General features: G+C 36.9%; 2 protein-coding genes across 3 annotated transcripts in view; both read right to left on the reverse strand.

Moving 5' to 3' along the window:
- LOC107725046 (protein FAM171A2-like) overlaps positions 1–5,928 on the reverse strand; it is a 38,817-nt gene extending 32,889 nt beyond the window's left edge. For both annotated transcript variants that reach the window (XM_016534189.1, XM_016534188.1), the window contains exon 1: positions 5,727–5,928. In XM_016534189.1, coding sequence (XP_016389675.1) covers positions 5,727–5,826 — 100 coding nt within the window. In that variant the 5' untranslated portion in view covers positions 5,827–5,928. The remainder of the gene's footprint in view (positions 1–5,726) is intronic.
- A 2,474-nt stretch (positions 5,929–8,402) lies between these two features.
- The window catches only part of itga2b (integrin, alpha 2b), a 16,562-nt gene continuing 5,756 nt past the window's right edge, over positions 8,403–19,208 (reverse strand). The window contains exons 11-30 of the mRNA XM_016534197.1: positions 18,750–18,802; positions 18,438–18,649; positions 17,015–17,200; positions 16,039–16,084; positions 14,829–14,936; positions 14,462–14,517; positions 13,670–13,821; positions 13,229–13,333; positions 13,076–13,143; positions 12,854–13,001; positions 11,839–11,931; positions 11,660–11,739; positions 11,397–11,477; positions 10,935–11,040; positions 10,693–10,845; positions 10,200–10,304; positions 9,197–9,313; positions 8,996–9,097; positions 8,797–8,919; positions 8,403–8,646 (exon numbers count right to left, since the gene is read on the reverse strand). Coding sequence (XP_016389683.1) covers positions 8,557–8,646; positions 8,797–8,919; positions 8,996–9,097; positions 9,197–9,313; positions 10,200–10,304; positions 10,693–10,845; positions 10,935–11,040; positions 11,397–11,477; positions 11,660–11,739; positions 11,839–11,931; positions 12,854–13,001; positions 13,076–13,143; positions 13,229–13,333; positions 13,670–13,821; positions 14,462–14,517; positions 14,829–14,936; positions 16,039–16,084; positions 17,015–17,200; positions 18,438–18,649; positions 18,750–18,802 — 2,184 coding nt within the window. The 3' untranslated portion in view covers positions 8,403–8,556. The remainder of the gene's footprint in view (positions 8,647–8,796; positions 8,920–8,995; positions 9,098–9,196; positions 9,314–10,199; positions 10,305–10,692; positions 10,846–10,934; positions 11,041–11,396; positions 11,478–11,659; positions 11,740–11,838; positions 11,932–12,853; positions 13,002–13,075; positions 13,144–13,228; positions 13,334–13,669; positions 13,822–14,461; positions 14,518–14,828; positions 14,937–16,038; positions 16,085–17,014; positions 17,201–18,437; positions 18,650–18,749; positions 18,803–19,208) is intronic.

Here is a 19,208-nt window from a genome sequence, read left to right on the forward strand (position 1 = left end):
TTAAAACTGGAGCACATCCACTCTTCATGTGATAACACTTGAGATGCATGCGGTCCCCGTCTCCTCTAGGCAACCTCATGAGATACTTATGAACCAGGATTCTGGAGCTTTTGCAGATATTTCCAGAATCTTGGATGTTATGTGAGAAAAATAACCAAGCAGCTAGGAGAAAATACTGCTAGGATCTGAGAAGAATCAAATAGCTCAAGGTCTGACTTGGTACACACGTTTAGCTTGTACGCTCTGGCATCTTTACAGATTTAAAGGGCTGCAAAACAAACCAGTCATCCAAAGTGCGAGATTTTGCTGGAAGGGAAAAAATAATCTTCTAAGGGTTTTAAAGGTGTTGATACAACCCCGGAGAGGAAAAGCACAGCAGAAATGTGTTGACTCAGCTCTAATGAAACCATTGTTGCTCAGGGAATTTATAGACTTCTGCACAACTTGATGAGAGAAAATGTCTGAAATGTCAAGCCTAAAATTCACAAGACTGCTCACTTTATCTGTCAGTGGTGGGCACTTAAAAAAAAATTATATGTATATATATATATATATATATATATATCTAACTTGAATTTGAACTTAAAATATCATATACATGCTTTATGAGAAAACATTAACCAGTGTTATGCACATAAGAAAATATATTTTTCTGATGTGGGATTTCATTCTAATTATTTTATGTTTAATTACATGATATATCATTCATGTTCAACACTATCAGAGCTGGAGGATACACAACACCCACATATGCTTGTAAAGCACTTATAATATGACTACACATTAAAACAATTCTTTCAGGTTTTTTTTTTTTTTCATTTTAAAGTCTCTAGTGGACCAGTGCCCTAAGATGTACCCCCCATAGTGTTAGCAAATGGCTGCAATATAACAAAGAGTGAAAAATTTAAGGGGGTCTGAATACTTTCCGTACCCACTGTATATATATATATAATCAAGTACAACAAGGCTTCTTCAGTAGAAACATATCTAGAATAAAAGCAAAAACTGACTTTTGGAGCTAATTATTAAATTAAAAATGACTCTTAACAGATTAACTACAAAATGAGCACTAAGGTGGAGCTACATTTTAGTTTACCCACCCAAACATGCAAGCAAATGCAACGTATTGTAATGTGATAGAATCGTTCCACTTCTCATTACTGCTTTTTATTTATTTGCACCAAATAAGCTGCCAAACAGTAACTGTAACAGTCTGTTAAGAATATTGCATGACCAAAAGGCTTACAAGCAAAATTAGGAACCCTTTCTAAAGCCTAATCCAGATTACTGTTTCAAAACATCACTAAACTCATATTAGACACAATAAACTGAGCAAAACACAAGCTTAACATTATAAACAAGCCTGTACTGCTGCACTAGAAGATGTCTGGGTGGTTTGTGTTTTATGGGCATTGGGCCATTTCGGGTTTAATGTAGATGATGTAATCTCCAATTTTTCATGCGTTCTTTTCCTGAAGCTTTTCATGCCAACCAATCAAAATATCTGGACACATTGTGATGATGTGAAGCAGGATCTCCTCAGAGGTCAGGTTTACAGGGGCTCTGCTGCTGATAAATCTGCCGTTTCCTCGGAGCATTAGGGTGTCTGGTGTCAACAAAGAAATTCCTACCTTTGAACAGCTGCCCGGGGAGTTCATGGTGGGCTGATGGCCAGACACACTCCTTAAAGTTGTGACGGCCCGTGTAACCAGAAAATCCTGCCAAGCTATTCTGTACGCTTCCGCCCACAAACAGTCCATGCTATAAAGAGCCTTAAATAAAAGATCTGCTGTCAAAGCACATGACATCACCTTAGAAAGACCTTTCTATGACCTGCCAAAGCACATGCAGGTGCTTTGAATTTGCAAATTCAGACTAAAACAGAATTCAGTTCACGTCACATCTATCCCTAATGGTGGTTAATGGACCGTTTTCAACAAAAGCTACACTCTTTTGACAACATCTGTTGCTTACCACAAAAAATCATCAGCACAATTGACCCTTTGCTAAGCTCTGCCCCCTTGGTTACTTTTCATGTGTTTTGGCTGGTCGTTTACACGATAACAGTGTTTTGAAAATGCAAACTTTCAAAAATGGGTTTCATAGTGCAAGTTTTAGAAAATGATATTCTTATCATCTCAGTGTAAACTATAAAAACGTGACCTTGTGAAAACTGATGTCATATGCATGCGTATTATGTGTTCAGTATATAGGAAGTTCTTTACAAAGTGGCATCACCAACTACTGGCCTGGCATGGATAATACAGCGTTTTAATTGTTTTCAAGGATCCAAGTGAACGGGGATCATATTGACAGCATTGTCATCTATACAGTATGCAAAACTTTTCAAAAATTTAAAGGAAAAAAAACTTAGTTTGTAGTATATTATTTTAATGTAAACATAACCTCAGTCAAGTTTCACAGAACAAGGAATGAACAGCAAGATTTTCAGTAAAAAATGATCATAAAGTGGTAAAAAATTGTTTGGATTTTACTCTTACGCAGACTGAAATTAATTACGACATGGCATAGCATCTTAATCTGACTTTTTTTTTTTAAAAGAAGTGTGAAATTAAGCAGTAATACAGATCTAATTTCAAATCTGAAAGAAAAGCATTGTTTGAAAGCGATAATAAGTGATTATATTAGTGTATGTGAACATAATGTTTCTACCATAAATCAATACTGAAATCTTTAGTTGTTATGGACAAAACAATGACCAAAATAAATATGTACATGAAATGATGTTATATACAAATACTCCATTGAATTAACTTCATTTGCAGTGCTTCATGGGAGTGATCAGCCACTAAAAAGTTAATTTGCCGCAATTTGTTTGTCACTATTCTTTGATTGGTGCCATTTTTTTTTCAAAATCATGGGCAATGTAGATTTGAAATTGAAATAATGTGGACTGATGGCTTTAACAAAAGCATGCACCATCAATCAACAACCTCATTGCTCACAGTATGGTTTAGCAGTTATTAAAAATCAATCAATTAAAAATATCATTAAAAGTAAATTCCTCTGTAGAGAAAATTAATGGGATACATTCTTCAAAAACTTGACTGTTGCACTCTATTATAAACTGACCTATAATTGATATCATGGCTGATTTGATTTCACTGGAGCTCTATGAAGTCATACAGGTTCCTAAATTCAATGACATCTAATAAAAGCGTCATGCAGCACAATGCTGCAATTGTGTCCCAAAGAAAAGCCTAGAGTGGCAAGCCGGGGCAGCACTCAAACAAGCGCTGTCATGGTAACACTTGTTTTTGCATGAGAGGAGGAGGATGTAATACCCCCTTAAGGGGAATCTCATGAAGTCTAATGGAAGTTGACAAAGCAATGACTCATTATGTGGTGACTGGACATTATCCTAAACAATCATGAATGCAAGACAAAAGAGGAGAGCAAAACAGCTCTTTTCAAACGTTTCAATTAAACCACCCTGCTCTGACTTGAATATCAGCCCAAAACCATTATATGAGGAACTGTAGAGCTGTTTTATAAAAACTGTGCAAAACAGGCTGGGTCAACACCTGCCTAAAGGCACAGACGGACGCACTAAAATCTCCTGCAGTCAGTTTGTAATGTATTAGTGTCTTGGCTGGCCTTCCTTCGCCAAGGCCTTTGTCCCAAATCAGAGGTGGAGGCTCTAGGTGTCAGCTTGATGATGTGCATGCCGTGCCACTGTAAAAACTAGAGCCCGACCGATATATCGTTTTGCGATATTATCGGCCGATATGAGCCTGTCGCCGATATATCGGTATCGGCGAATATGCACAAAGAATATCGGCCGATATATCGATATCGACTTTTTTTACTCCCTAATATCGGTATCGGTATCAGGCCTAAAAAACCCATATCAGTCGGGCTCTAGTAAAAACCCATCAGGATGACAATATTTCACGCTCTGGTTGATACTTTGCACCGTGTCAGTAGCAAACATCTGATGCCTCAATGCAATTCACACAACCCTTTAGCTCACAACTGTAAAGCGATGCTGCTTAACAGAGATGCAAGATCATGAAAAATATATACAGTGGGTACGGAAAGTATTCAGACCCCCTTAAATTTTTCACTCTTTGTTATATTGCAGCCATTTGCTAAAAGTTGAATAACATTATCTCTTACTGGTTAAGACAAATCCTGTCTGCTTCCCAAACAAATTCATTTTCAAAAACAACTTATTAATATGTATGACTTACTTAATATGTGCATAAAAAGATCTCACTGGAAGGGGAATCATAATGCACTTTGGTGTTTGTGCCTTGATTCCTTGATCTATTCTTGGCTAATAATTTCATTTATTCATATAAGTCTATAGCTTTCAGGGAAACCTTCACATGTTTTTGACTGACTCTGTCTTAAATGTTTCCTATCAGCACAACAAGGACAGCTTTGTCAGCGGAGCCTTTTCCAGTAGACTGCATTGCAATAAAACAAGGATAAAAAGGATCCCAGACTTTTTAAAACGTCATCCCAGGTCCTTCTCAGCTCTAGAACTGGGAACTCAGACATGGTTTTATGATGTGGCTTCATCTTTAGGTCTCTCTTCAAAGGGTCTCAGTAAAGGCTGGAGTCCAGTAATGAACTTCTGATGTGGGTCAAAAAAACCTAAAATGACTTTGCAGGATACAGATAACTAACCGCAAAAAGACTAAACAAATGCTGACAGTCAAAGTTTCAAATTCAGTATCCAGACTTTCTTTAAATTTATCTATTTGAATGGTTCAGAGATAAGGCAGAACTCTTAGGCCTAAAAATCTGTGGCTGAGTTTGTGAGCTACTTAGTACAAGCACCAATGGAGTGCATAAGAGAAAAGAAGCTCCAAGCCCACATTAATATTCATTGGAAGTTGCTGAGGAAGAAAAAGGGTCCACAAAAGAGTTTGCACAAACAGCTCCTAAAGATCCGCTTGGTCCTGTGGTGACAAACTGCCACCAGACCAGAGTAACAAAACTAGAGCAAGAAAATTCGTAAAACTGTCCAGAACAACACTCAATTTCCAATTTTCCTGTACTTTTTAGGATTGTATTTGTAAGATAGGTCATTTGTTTAAACTAACATTAAAGGGATGGTTCACCCAAAAATGAAAATTTGATGTTTATCTGCTTACCCCCAGGGCATCCAAAATGTGGGTGACATTGTTTCTTCAGTAGAACACAAATTAAGATTTTGAACTCAAACCGTTGCAGTCTATCAGTCTTATAATGTAAGTGGATGGGAATCACGGCTTTGGGAGTCATAAAACATACACAAAACAAAACCAAATTAAACCCTGCGGCTCGTGACGATATATTGATGTGTAAAGACACGAAACGATCAGTCTGTGCAAGAAACTGAACAGTATTTATATCGTTTTTTACTTCTGATTCACCATACACCCAAATCCACCTATCAGGATTTCGCATATTGCTACATACAACTGTTTTTCTGTAGCTCAAGGCCCGTTTAAATAACTTATTCACTTTACAGATACACCGCAGGGTCATCTGAGGGGCCGAACAGATTGAAATCCTTTGTTTCCAAACTGTAACTCCCATAAGGCTCTAAAGTAAATGTGCACAAAAGCAACGGCGCGTAATAAACTGCTGTGAGCGCAAATGCGGCAGTTACATAATAAAGCTGCGAGTCGATGTTCCGTTCTCCACGGCGGGGCCGCGCTACACAAATATCACGTTCAAAGACGGATGCTTCAATCTCAAATCAAACTCACCAACTGGTCCTGGGCTCGGCAGGGATTTCGCCAGCGTCCTCCAAGCACTAGAGAGGAAAAGCAAAAGAAAAAAAGAGCGGGAGGTGTGCGGTGGACGCATTCTCACAGTGGCATCGTCAGATCCTCTTTAAGTAGCAGTTCATCCATGTTTCGTTGCGGGATGGCACAAGACTGACTGCTCCAAAGTGCGGTTGCCACGGGTGCCCACTCGCTTCCTAAGTACTGCTCCGCTTTTTTCAGTACTGTTGTCCCAGATGGGAGGGGGAGATTTTGGAGTGCTGTGATTCCATGCGCCCTCTGTCGGCCGAGGCTCATGCAACTTCGTTTGAATAATTTGAAGGCCGTTTCCAGCGTTCTACCCCCACCCGTAAATGAAAATTTGCTGAAAATGTATTCACCCTCAGGCCATTCATGATGTAGATGAGTTTGTTTCTTCATCAGAACAGACTTGGAGAAATTTAGCATTAGCTACATCACTTGCTCAATGCTCACCAATGGATCCTCTGCAGTGAATGGGTGCCGAGAGTCCAAACAGCTGATAAAAGCATCCCAATAATCCACAAGTAGTCCACACGACTCCAGCCCATCTTGTGAAGTGAAAAGTTGCATGTTTGAAATAAATAAATCCATCATTAAGGCCATAATCCTTAATTCATAATAACCCTCTGGATATGTTTCTAAGAAACATGCAACTTTTCGAATTTGTCACTGTCCATGGTGCTGAAAAACATCTTTTGGAAATGAGAGTCCAAACAGCTGATAAAAACATCACACTAATCCACACAAATCCAGTCCAGCAGTTAATGCCTTGTGAAGTGAAAAGTGGCATGTTTGTAAGAAACAAATCCATCAAGGCACTTTAACTTTAAAACATTGTTTCTGGACAAAATATGAATCCATAATACATAATAACGCTTCCTCCAGTGAAAAAGTCCATACCCTGTTATCCTCTCACATCAGAATCCGCAAACATATTTGTTTAGAACTGTTTAGGATGGTTTTCATTTGTAAACAGTGCTTGATTTGAGCACATTTCTCCTAAATCAGGAGAGACAACTTTTTCACTTAAGAAAGCAATATTATGGAAGAGGACTGGTATTTCAGCCGGAAGCAATGGTTTACAGTTAAAATGCCTCGGATTTGTTTATTACAAACATGCAGCTTTTGGCTTCACAAGATGTTTATTGATGGGCTGAAGTCACGTGGATTACTTATGGATTATTGCAATGTTTTTATCAGTTGTTTGGACGGCACCCATTCACTGCAGAAGATCCACTGATGAGCAAGTGATGTAATGCATTTCAAAAAATGCATTCTCCAAATCTGTTCCAATCAAGAAACGAACTCATTTACATATTTGATTTGAATCAAATTTTCAGCAACTTCTCATTTTCTAGTTAACTACTCCTCACATCAGAATCCGCAAACATATTTGTTTAGAACTGTTTAGGATGGTTTTCATTTGTAAACAGTGCTTGATTTGAGCACATTTCTCCTAAATCAGGAGAGACAACTTTTTCACTTAAGAAAGCAATATTATGGATAGAGGACTGGTATTTCAGCCGGAAGCAATGGTTTACAATTAAAATGCCTCGGATTTGTTTATTACAAACATGCAGCTTTTTGCTTCACAAGATGTTTATTGATGGGCTGAAGTCACGTGGATTACTTATGGATTATTGCAATGTTTTTATCAGTTGTTTGGACGGCACCCATTCACTGCAGAAGATCCACTGATGAGCAAGTGATGTAATGCATTTCAAAAAATGCATTCTCCAAATCTGTTCCAATCAAGAAACGAACTCATTTACATATTTGATTTGAATCAAATTTTCAGCAACTTCTCATTTTCTAGTTAACTACTCCTTTAAGGCTATACTTAATATTTTTATTTGCTAATAAATGAAGCTTTACACAAATAAATGAACAGCATGTTTGAGAAATATGATTAAAATGACTCACACAAGGCAAAGACTGGAGACAAGTAAGGCTTCAGCTAAATGTAAACTACTGAGTGCACTTCTGAGCCACACACCACAGTTTTATGATAACACATTATGTGATTCTTATCCATACAGTGTTCACAGTTTTTGCCTCACTACTAGTCATGAAAATGTACTCACATCCTTAAACTGTGCTCACAAACAAATGTCTAATTTCTTACTCAAACCCAAAGCATTGTGATTACACACTTCAGTGCAGACAAGACATTTTAATGACTGACAATAACAATGAAAAACAGCAGAAATTAAATGACTTACAATGGGTGAAACATATGCATAATACATTTTGGTGCAAATTGTTCATAAGTTAGATTAAATTAATGTGACAGTTTAAATAACAATAGTTTATGAATAAGGCTCAGTGTTCATAGTCTGTTCTACAGCTCAATGATCTGATTATGACTGATAATCAAAATGCATCATCACCCATCTGAAATACTTCAAATGTTACTAATAAGGGTTGGTTGGAGGCAATGCTCATTTATCTACATTTCTTTAACATAAATTTAAATGCAAGCCATGAGTATCGGTGTACCTTTTATTTCTGCCTGAATATAAAGCATATTAGAATGATTGTTGAAGGATCATGTGACACCGAAGACTGGAGTAATGATGCTGAAAAGTCACAATATTATTAATCACAATATTTTTCATATTATCATAATTTTCAACTAAATGTAGCTTTGGTGAGAATAAGAGACTTCATTCAAATTATCCCAAAATGCTGGCTCTATAACCATAGTACATATTTAATGCAATTACAGAAAAATAGAATAAAATTAGCAAACAAACTAAAAAAAAAACCCCTCAAGATTTGTGATGTCTCATCAAGATGTCTCGTTAGGTTCTCCACTCAGTTGCTGCATGTCATCGCCATCATCGTCACATGGAGGACGGTTACGCTTGAAAAAACCCACCTTAAACATACAGTGTTGTTTGTTAAACTTAATGGAGATTTATGTGGTTAGCATACATATATCTGTTTTACAGTGATGTGCTTTGTTTGTTGCTCTCCAGGAGCCCTGTATGGGACAAAGCACCCTCTGCTGTTCACCATATAGAAGTACCTTCCAGAAGATGGTGCTCAGTGCAGCCAGTAGAAGCAGTCCAGCGATGACTGACACTACTATCCACCACACAGGTACCTCCTCTTGTCCATCTGGGCGTCTCCATACTATATTTGTATGTGTCTAAATAGATTTACAATGAGTTTTAATGAGAAGTTGCTTATGTTTTATGATACAAACCAAAGAACTAATGTCTCACCTCTGCTTTTCCTCTGGGCAGCACATCTGGCTTGATTTTTGAGGGCACATCTGCCACCTCATAGTGAGCCGTGGAGTGAAGAACGAAATTTACGTTTGGTCTCTGGGCGGCAAATGGAGACAGAAACAGAGAGAGAAAGAGCTATGAATATCAGATGATTTCATCAAATGCCTAGTGTTTGATCTTTAAAGTTTTGCCCACCTTTAAGAAGGTTTGTACCCACAGTCTGCTCATCACTCTCACTATGGCCCTCTCATCTCTCTGCAGTCCCGCAGCCTCACACTCAAACCGAAGACACTGCTCACCACTAGAGCAGTTCTGCACAGTGAGAGATATAACAATATGTAACATGAAAGATGGAGGCATTTGTACAAGCTATGTGCTTAAACTGTAGAATTATCAACATTTCTATGAATCAACAGTGTGACGAGTGGGGGCGGGGCCGAGAGCCGTGGGAACGGAGCGAGACCGGTGGAGTAATTGATAATGAGCGACGTACGAAGAACGGGCCCCAGGCCTGGATTTTATTTTGTGTTTTGGTTTTGTTTGTGCGCGACAGTCGTCCGCGAGGGGCTGTCGCGCTATTTTGTGTTTATTTTATTAAAGTTTTATTTAAATGTTCGCCGGTTCCCGCCTCCTTCCTCCCGAACTGCGAACTTTGTTACAAACAGCTACTGGTAACAAGAGGGACCAATCTGTGATATCACCTTCTACTGGCAAAGAAGAATCACACAAAACAAAACATAAAAGACTTCTAAATTTTTTACAAAATATTTGTTTTATCGTTGCAAATTGTCATTCTTTTGAACTTTCTATTCATCAAAGTATTCTGAAAAAAGACGATGAGAGTTTCTACAAAAATATTAAGCATTTAAACTAACATTATTGATTAACATTAACTGAATATCAAACTGTTTTCAACATTGATAAAAAATTTACAAAGTTACTTGAGAACCAAATCATCGTATTGGAATAATTTCTGAAGGATCGTGTGACACAGAAGACTGGAGTAATGGCTGCTTAAAATTCAGCTTTGCATCACAGAAATAAAATGCATTTTAAAATATATCAAAATAGAGAACTGATATTTCAAATTGCAATATTTCATAATATTACTGTTTTTACTGTGTTTTTGATCAAATAAATGGTGAGCATGAGAAACTCAACAACAATAAAAAAAAATCTGAATTATTCCAAACCGTACCACATGGACAGTATTTTGCCACTGCTGTTCATATTCTGCTTTCTGTGACAGGTCACGTTTGTTGAAATGATGAACATGGGTACTGGAGGGCTCCAACTTTACTAACTGTGGACCAAGATAAATAGGAAAGGTAGCAGTTATTGCCATTGAATAAACTGTATTATACTTACAAAAATATATCATGATTTATTTTGTACATGGCACCATAGTTATACCACAGTATCTTGGAGTGATATGTAAATCCCAATAATTATGATTATAGTAATAATTCAGTATCATAATCAGTATCAATATATAGTATGTATTAAAGTAAATGGTAACACTGTACTATATGGTACCACCACAGTAAACTGTTGTTAGGGTAAATCCAGTGTTTACAGATATTGGTGTGCTTTTTTTAATAGTATAAAGTGTGTTAAGATTTTATTTTCTGACAAATGACTTGTTCAGAGAGTTTAATTTAGAAATGCTGGTCAGTAGGGGGCACTCTCACCCCACGTGGGTCGATGTTGGGGTCGTCTGTCTGACAGGAGATGAGCTCTTCAGAGGCATTTGCAAACACATACAGCAGATAGGACTCATTTTGTGAAACAGGAAACTCCAGTGTAAGCTTTACATTGACTGGACTGGGGCCCATGTTCCTTAGCTGAGACAGGAGAGTAAAAACTTATGCATAAGTATCGCGAAACCACTTAAGTGAAGGTGTTAACTGTAATCCTAGACTGAGCATATTACCTCATATACATGCTCTACGAGTGGGCCTACTTCATCCAAGTCTTTTGGGAAATCCTTCGGCTCCCATTTAGCAATAGGCAGGACACAGTCAACCGGAGAAGAGACTCTGTAACAGTGTTAATTTAGTGTCATCAATATACAGTTACAGATTTTGTTAATATTTTGAATTAGCCTTTTTATTATATTTTCTGTTTTCATTTTAATTTCAAAGTGTTAGTAATTTTATTGTGCAGTTTTTGTGTGTAGATTTTTGTCATTTTTATTAGTTGTGTATATAGTTTTTAAGGTTTGGTGTTTAGTTGTATTATTTAGTACTTCGTCATAAAAATAACAAAAATGAGAATGTTGCTTTGATTCTACTTTTCAGCCAACACATCATCTTCTCCCTTCAATTTCAGTTTCAGTGCTTTTTTTGTAATGGGGGGAAACAAAATGGTATGAGAAAATGGCAGCAGCACTAACCCACGCATCTCCAGGGAAGCTAAAGCATTAACTTCAACCTGCAATTGGACCAGGTTACTGTCTGGGTTCTGGCTGTTCTTACTGAAAACAATAAGAGAGATCAATCAGAAGAAACAGAAGATAATGATTGTTGTTATCATGCGCAAAATGTACCAGAACAGTTTAGCGTTTTTTTATGGAGCAGACAAGCTAGCAAAACAGAGACATCATTTTGTTCTGTTTTGTTAACAGCACAGATGGTTTGTGTATATGAATGTTCACACCTTCGTATTTGCATTTGGAATGTGATGTGGTTCTTCACCTGTTCCAGACCACCCATGCTGAAGTAAAGACCTGCTTTCAGCTGAATGAGAGAAAACAACCGAGAGCAAAATGTTCTATAACAGGCTGAACATGAATGGTCACCCAAGGTGGGTTATTATGTTGATCATGTCACCCTGACCTGATGTCCAGCCTCCATGGGGTTTCCCAGATCACAAACAACAATGACTGAGCCGTTCTCCTTTTTCTGACCGCACACCATGTGAGTGAAGTCCTGCACAACACATTTTACACCTTAATGTGACTCAACCCAGCAATAATGCTACTATTCACATGAACATAAAAGACGTGTGATGACAGAAAGGGGGCAGTCAGATGTCATTTGTTAGGCTTGCTCTAGTTGTCTGGCCAATGGAAGTTTCATAAAGCTGTTATCTGTTTGGAGATCTTGCTTTCATGAGGACTATATACACATAGCTGTAAAATTTGAGTTCAGACAGACGTCTTTATATACAGTATATATATATATACATACACACACATATATAATATAAATAATATAAATATTAGACTAAAAACCTCAACATTATGTATACAAACACGCACGCACGCACACACACACACACACACAGACAGACAGACAGACAGATAGATAGATAGAAAAACACAAAAGCACATAGAATTACTAAAACGTAAACTAAAATTAATCATAAAAACCAAAATAAATAAATAATTCTTTCTATACAAAATAACTCTCAGACTGAATAAACTGACCTTAAAGGTGTTGTCACATTTACTGTTGTTCAGCAAATTTTCATAATTTTCATTTCAATAGGAATCCATGCAAATTGGAATTTAGCTTGAAAGCGAAAGATTTCCCCGTGCAGATTTTGCGCTGGGTTCAAGTTTGTCGTGTTGACCAACATGGTTTAAAAGTGACTTCTATTTGAGCTGTGCTTCATGTATTGCTACACTTGACAATGGACATTTCTGCCCACAAAATTATGCCAAAATTTCACTAATGTGACAACACCTTAAGGCACACCACTAAACATTGTTGCTTTTTTGTAAGCAAACTGATATACATTTCTCAGAGTACAACAGTAACGGTCTGTTCACACAACAGCATGATTGGAATTGATGTTCTGTAACTTGTGATCCTGTCTGCAACAAACAGGAAGTGACTAAACCCTCACCTCCTGGTTGCTCACAACACCCTGATAATGCGTGTGTGCCGGCGGGCTGATATATAGCTCAGTCTCATACGCTCCCTCTCCTTGATTCTCAGCCTCGATAATCAGCAGCGCTGGATTCTCATCTCCGATCAGGATTGGTTGTGTTGACCTGTTTTTGACAAATGTTTACTTGTCTGTAACAGGTTTATAACTATAAATGTAACAGATAACGAAGGAACTTACGCTACTGCCTTCAACTTCAGGTCTGGTATACAGATGTTATCTGGACCACAGTTTAGTATTATCCGTGTCTAGATAAAACAAAAGCTTTCAACAGGTTCATATAAACGTGTACGTTTCACTGTAATGACAAAAACAATATATTCCAGCCTTCACCTGTCCAACGGCAACACTTTGTCCATGCAACACTGCATCTTGGGAGTCAGCCAGGCTGTAGTTCACTGAGATGAAGATTGGACTCAGCTTGTCCTTAAACTCAGGCTAAAAAGGAATAGAATGAGATGAAAGATTACCCACTGAAAAACTGCAACAGCTTGCAATTTAAATGACAAGAAAGGATAAGTGAGAGAACTTGATTACAGCAAGAAATTCACATGAATGACCTGTTGTGCAGTTGGGAGCACAAAAGCATTTCGGTTTGTACTTAGCGCTAACTAGATCTAATTTATGAGTGTATATAGTCGTTGTACTCTCAACAGCACTCAAAACATTCAGTGTTCTGCAACGTGAAGGTCACAGGACTCATGCTTCTCATCCACAGGTCTCAGTTCCTGCACATCAATATTTTGAAAAATAGTTGAAGAGGATGAAACATACCAGTAGGTAGGCCGTGAAGTTCCTGCAGACATCTGCTGAGTTTCTCTCCACTGAGAGCTGGAAGTAAGTGTACGGCTGGTTGGAGTCCAGTAGGAGGGTTCGTCTGGCCATGCTCTGCTTCATCCTGTCCAGCTGAAGCTCCGTGTTTAGCACTAGAAAAAAACATGTTGCAAACAGTTAAAAAAACCTGCAAATCTTTGATGACACCTTTAATGCACACAAAAATGTTCTTTTAAGACCCTTTATATGTACAATAAGCTGAATTTAAAACTCACATTCTTCAATTCCAATGCTTTAGTTTTAATTGTTGGTTTATTTAAATTAGATCTATCTATCCATCTATCCATCTATCTATCTATCTATCTATCTATCCATCCATCTATCTATCTATCTATCTATCATGACAACTCTCGGAAGTTTTTAGCATGGTAATTGATATGACAACGCAAATCTATACAGGTGGAGCTGAGGAAGGTGCAGGGTTTCAGGAACTCTGAATGCGCCCTGAAAAATGCTCTAGTAAATGCTCTAGTGTATGCTAACCAGCCATTCAAATATAAAGCAGCAAGCGCTTTAGCTGCGTGTGCAACATGAACCAATTTAGCTTGTGCCAAGGAGTTTAACGCTGTAAATATCATCAGTTTGCGTTGAAGACCCATCAGCCTGCGCCATCTAGAGTTTCATGACAGAACTTGGCATATACAGTATATATATATATATGCTTGCTTCAGGACACTTGCATTATTAGGGATGCTTATTACCACTATTAATAATTTCATATGGATCACATACCAGTCTCCTCAGGAATCCTGTGGCCAGAAACACTAATGCATGCCATAATTATAAAGCTATGGAAAAGAGAAAACAAGTGCTTATAATAAATATTTTATAGAAGTACTGCAACTATGTGGGTTTGAATTCAAAGCATGCAGCAAATATGGATTACATCACTGATCATTGAAGGTCCTTGATGCATTGTGATTGTGCATTAGTACTAAAAAAAGATGTGGGTGCAATCAATAGCTTACTGTACCATTGCTGACCCGAACTCTGCTAATCCTTGAGAAGCTTTTCATGGCTGACTAATCAAGCATGAATGTCAGCCACTTGAATCATGATGACATGAAGCTGTCTCTTGTACTAAGTTCAGATGCATTACCAAGTAATGAAGGTGCTGCTCTGGTGAAGTTGACAGAATTTGTCTTCGGGGTTCAAAAGATCAGGGAAGAATGAGACTCGAGCCTGTGTCCTCACTACAGCCTGTGCCCTGATAAAGTCAAACACATTATTGATCCAACACGCAGAATCACTTCAGTGGTTCTCAACTGGTGGGTCACGACCCACAGCAGGGAAAAACTGCTAAATTTTGCTGTTATTATCAAAGGCTGTGTGTACCATCAAACTCTATGGCATTTTTTTTTTTTTACCAATGGAGTATTGTGGAATTTGGCATTATTATTATTATTTTAAAGAAGTGTATAGGTGACCCTGGACCACAAAATCTGTCATAAGTAGCACGGGTATATTTGTAGCAGTAGCCAACAATACATTGTATGGGTCAAAATTATTGATTTTTCTTTTATGCCAAAAATCATTAGGATGTTAAGTAAAGATCATGTTCCATGAAGATATTTTGTAAATGTCCTACTGTAAATATATAAAAACTTAATTTTTGATTAGTAATATGCATTGCTAAGGACTTCATTTGGACAATTTTAAATTTTGAATTGATTTTCTCAATATTTAGATTTCTTTGAAGCCTCAGATTCCAGATTTTCAAATAGTTGTATTTGAGCCAAATATTGTCCTATCCTAACAAACCATACATCAATGGAAAGCTTATTTATTAAGCTTAGCTCAATTTTAAAAAATTGACCCTTATGACTTTTTTTTTTTTTTTTTGTGGTCCAGGGTCACATATATAGACTTTATACAAGTGTGCATATCATTTTATGGTGCATTTGGTATGGTATATGGTACATATGGATATTTTCATGGTAATATTAATGAATGAATTAATCAATAAATATTATTATTAAATAAATACATCATTAGTTGTATTTTTCTGAATATATTAATTATTGTTCATGTTTTATTTATTTATTTTATTAATTAATTATTTTTTCTTTTATCTTTATAAGAGATTTCACAGTTTGACTTTTTTCCCCTTCATATGATACAGTAATTTTGGTACTGTGTTGGGTCACCACTTGATGTCCAATGCAAAATCCAGGTCCTGAATTATAAAACCAGTTGAGAACCTCTGGTTTAGACCAATATAATGAAAATTATGAAGTGTACATGACCATATGATTACAATAAAGCATTTAGGGGTTTTTGCAGTAATTTGGATTATTTTAAACTGGTACCTGTATGTTGCCACTTTGCTCGCACCCCAAGCGCCAATAATGAGATCTAAAGGGGGAAAACCAAAGCATATTATATGCCTTGAAATACAGAATGGCTCTACCAGTGAAATCAAAGTGAGTAAAAGAGGGATTGAGGTACATGACAGTCATGTTAAACTGGAGGAAAGGAAGTGTGGGAACTACTTTGTCTGGCAGAAGTGACCTAAGAGATCAGCCACCACAGGCAGAGAGTGAGATAAAGAGCGCCAAGAGTCCCTCTCAAGAGCTTGAGGTGCTGTGTGTCAAAAAGCATTGCCATGTCCACACTGGACCCCAGTGTCAGAGCCCGTTTCCATTTATATCTGTACTAAGAGGGCTGTGGCACTGACTAAAGCATTCCTGTCTCATGGTGACTCTCTCGTGCCGCCCAGACAGCCCTTCGCTCCTCCCAAGGGATTGTGGGAAAAGGCTCTTAGTGGAGATTGTTCACAACAGACATTCAAACTTTGAGGACAATCTCTAAAGCTTAGGTTGGCTCTACCATTCGGTTATTTGTGGGTTTTGTACTCTAAGCATGACTCATAGGTGGCTTTATAGGGTTGTTGGGAAGGTTATGATGTATTTTGATGCAGTGACCCAGCTGAGGTTTACTGGTCAGATTTTAATGGAAGGTAATGGGAGGAGCACAGTGGTCCCAGGGTTCTGGTGAAAAGAGCTAGCATTTGCTGACATTGGTTGGAGACAAAATGAAAAAATGTAACAAAATAAAACATTTGAGTTTTCAATTTAAAGGGATAGTTCACCCCAAAAATTAAATCTAATTTCACCCTCCAAATGTCCATTGGAGATCCATACAATGAAAGTTTCACCATATTTTTATTATGGCTTTATGTATTTTTATGTATCTCATTGTATTGTTGATTTTTCCTCTTTTCAGTTCTAGAGAAGAAATAAAGCATGACTGCTTTCCAGTATTTTTAAGTAATATATCACATACCTGGATATCCATTATCATCAATATCTGTCGCTCCTCTCATGCTGAAGCCAAACATCGGAGGATCTTTGAGGGTCTTAAACGGGCTCTCAATGACCTGAACATACTGGTTGGTCAAGCCATCACTCTGACCCAGGTAAATAAACACTTGACCTCCTTCACCAGAGCCAGGTGCCCCAACAGCCACATCTGAGGATAAAGGAATAATAAATGAAAATAATAAAATATAAAAATAATAAATAATAATAAAAAAGTATATAGTTTCTTCAGCCAGTAAAGTAAAGAAGAGTATACATTACCTCATAATTAACAGTAAAAGTTTGTATTTAGCATGAGAATGCATTTTCTTTCATAGTAAAATATTGGTAAAATGGTGTTATTATACACTATTCAAACTTTTGATATTAGTATGAGTTTGTTTATTTATTTTTTTAATTAACACTTTTGTTCACCAAAATTGGTCAAAAGTGACTGTAAAGACAATTAAAAAAAAATGTAAATATGTCTTTACAGTTTTATAATAAAAAATGTATCACAATTTCTACAAAAATATTAGGCTGCATGACTGATTTCAACACTGATAATAATCAGCAATGTTTCTTGAGCAGCAAATCAGCATATTAGAATGATTTCTGAAGGTTCATGTGACACTGAAGACTGGAGTAATGATGCTGGAAATACAGCTTTGCATCACAAGAATACATTACATTTTATAAAACAGACACTTTAAAATGTAATAATACTTCACAATATTACTGTTTTTGATTTAATTTTTAATTGAATAAATACAGACATGGTGAGCCTTTTTTGTTCAAATATTTGAACAGTAAAGTAGTTATTACATTATATTTGCATAGTATCTAAAAACGTATGCTTACTTTTCCATCCCATGATATCTAAAACATTGTCATTATACTTTTATGATAACTAACATAATTTATTTATTTATTTTTTGTACAGTTTAATCTCTTTTAAACCTTAGGATAAGCACTAGAACTCCACATGAATCTGAATTATATTGTGACAGCCGAAGAACGCCTGACCCATTTAGGTCAAATCACTTTCAGATGCTGCTTTCATAACTGAGAAAAATGAGACTGCTTGAGCTCCAGCTGTTTTTAAGAGACAAGATTCATTTGCTTGTAACTAGAAAAAAATTAAGATTCTGGTGCTGAATGTAATTTTGTATAACAGCAACCGCAATGCCTAATGCAAAAGACTTTACGACCTGTAAAGATCAATGGTTGGGCCTACTGCCTGCTTTTTCTTCAGATTTGTCTTGTGTCTTCATTAAAAGCATTTGGTTGTTCATTTTGTTCTTGTACTTATACACAGATGGGTTGTGCTCAGAAGTATCTATGAAAATATTAAACTGCATGCTATTTTCACTGCAAATCCTGCTCTGTAATGTCAGATAAGTCCTTACCATTAAAGCCATCATGGTCGATGTCTCCCAAAGGGGCTATAGCACTGCCAAAACGCCCATAGGCATATATCCCTGTCAGGATCTGGTTGGGTCTGGAGGAGAAGGAGAAGCTCTGTCTTTGCAGGTAAACATAGACTTGTCCCACTTCTCGAAATTTCTGAGTGGATAACTGCTCCATAAAAAGAGGTGCTCCAATCAGGATGTCGTCACACCTGATGACCACAGAGAGGATATAATTCATCTCATAAAAACATTTAATCAATTCTCTTGAACAACCAGAAAGAGAAACTGGTCTCTGCAGGAATGATTTACCCATCTCTGTTGATGTCTGTTACTGCCACAGAATGTCCAAAATAAGATGCTATCTACAGAAAAACAGACAAAAAGTATTATTACTGCATTTAAAAAAAAAAGTAACATACACTACCATTCAAATAATTTGGATCGGTAGGATTTTTTCATGTTTCTGAAGACTCTTATGCTCACAAAGTCTGCAATTATTTGATCAAAATATGGTAAAACCGTAATATTATGAAAAAAGTATTACTATTCAAAATAACTGTTTTCTATTATAATACGTTTTAAAATGTAATTTATTCCTGTGATGCAAAGCTGAATTTTCAGCAGTCATTAATCCAGTCTTTAGTGTCACATGATACTTCAAAAATCATCCTATATGACGATTTGGTTCTCAATAACATTTCTTATTATTATGAAACAGTTGTGCTGCGTGTGGAAACCGTAATACATAATCAGTATATATATATATAT

This window comes from Sinocyclocheilus rhinocerous, unplaced genomic scaffold, assembly GCF_001515625.1.
Source record: "Sinocyclocheilus rhinocerous isolate Xijiao unplaced genomic scaffold, SAMN03320098_v1.1 scaffold1147, whole genome shotgun sequence".
In the NCBI taxonomy this organism is placed as follows: domain Eukaryota; kingdom Metazoa; phylum Chordata; class Actinopteri; order Cypriniformes; family Cyprinidae; genus Sinocyclocheilus; species Sinocyclocheilus rhinocerous.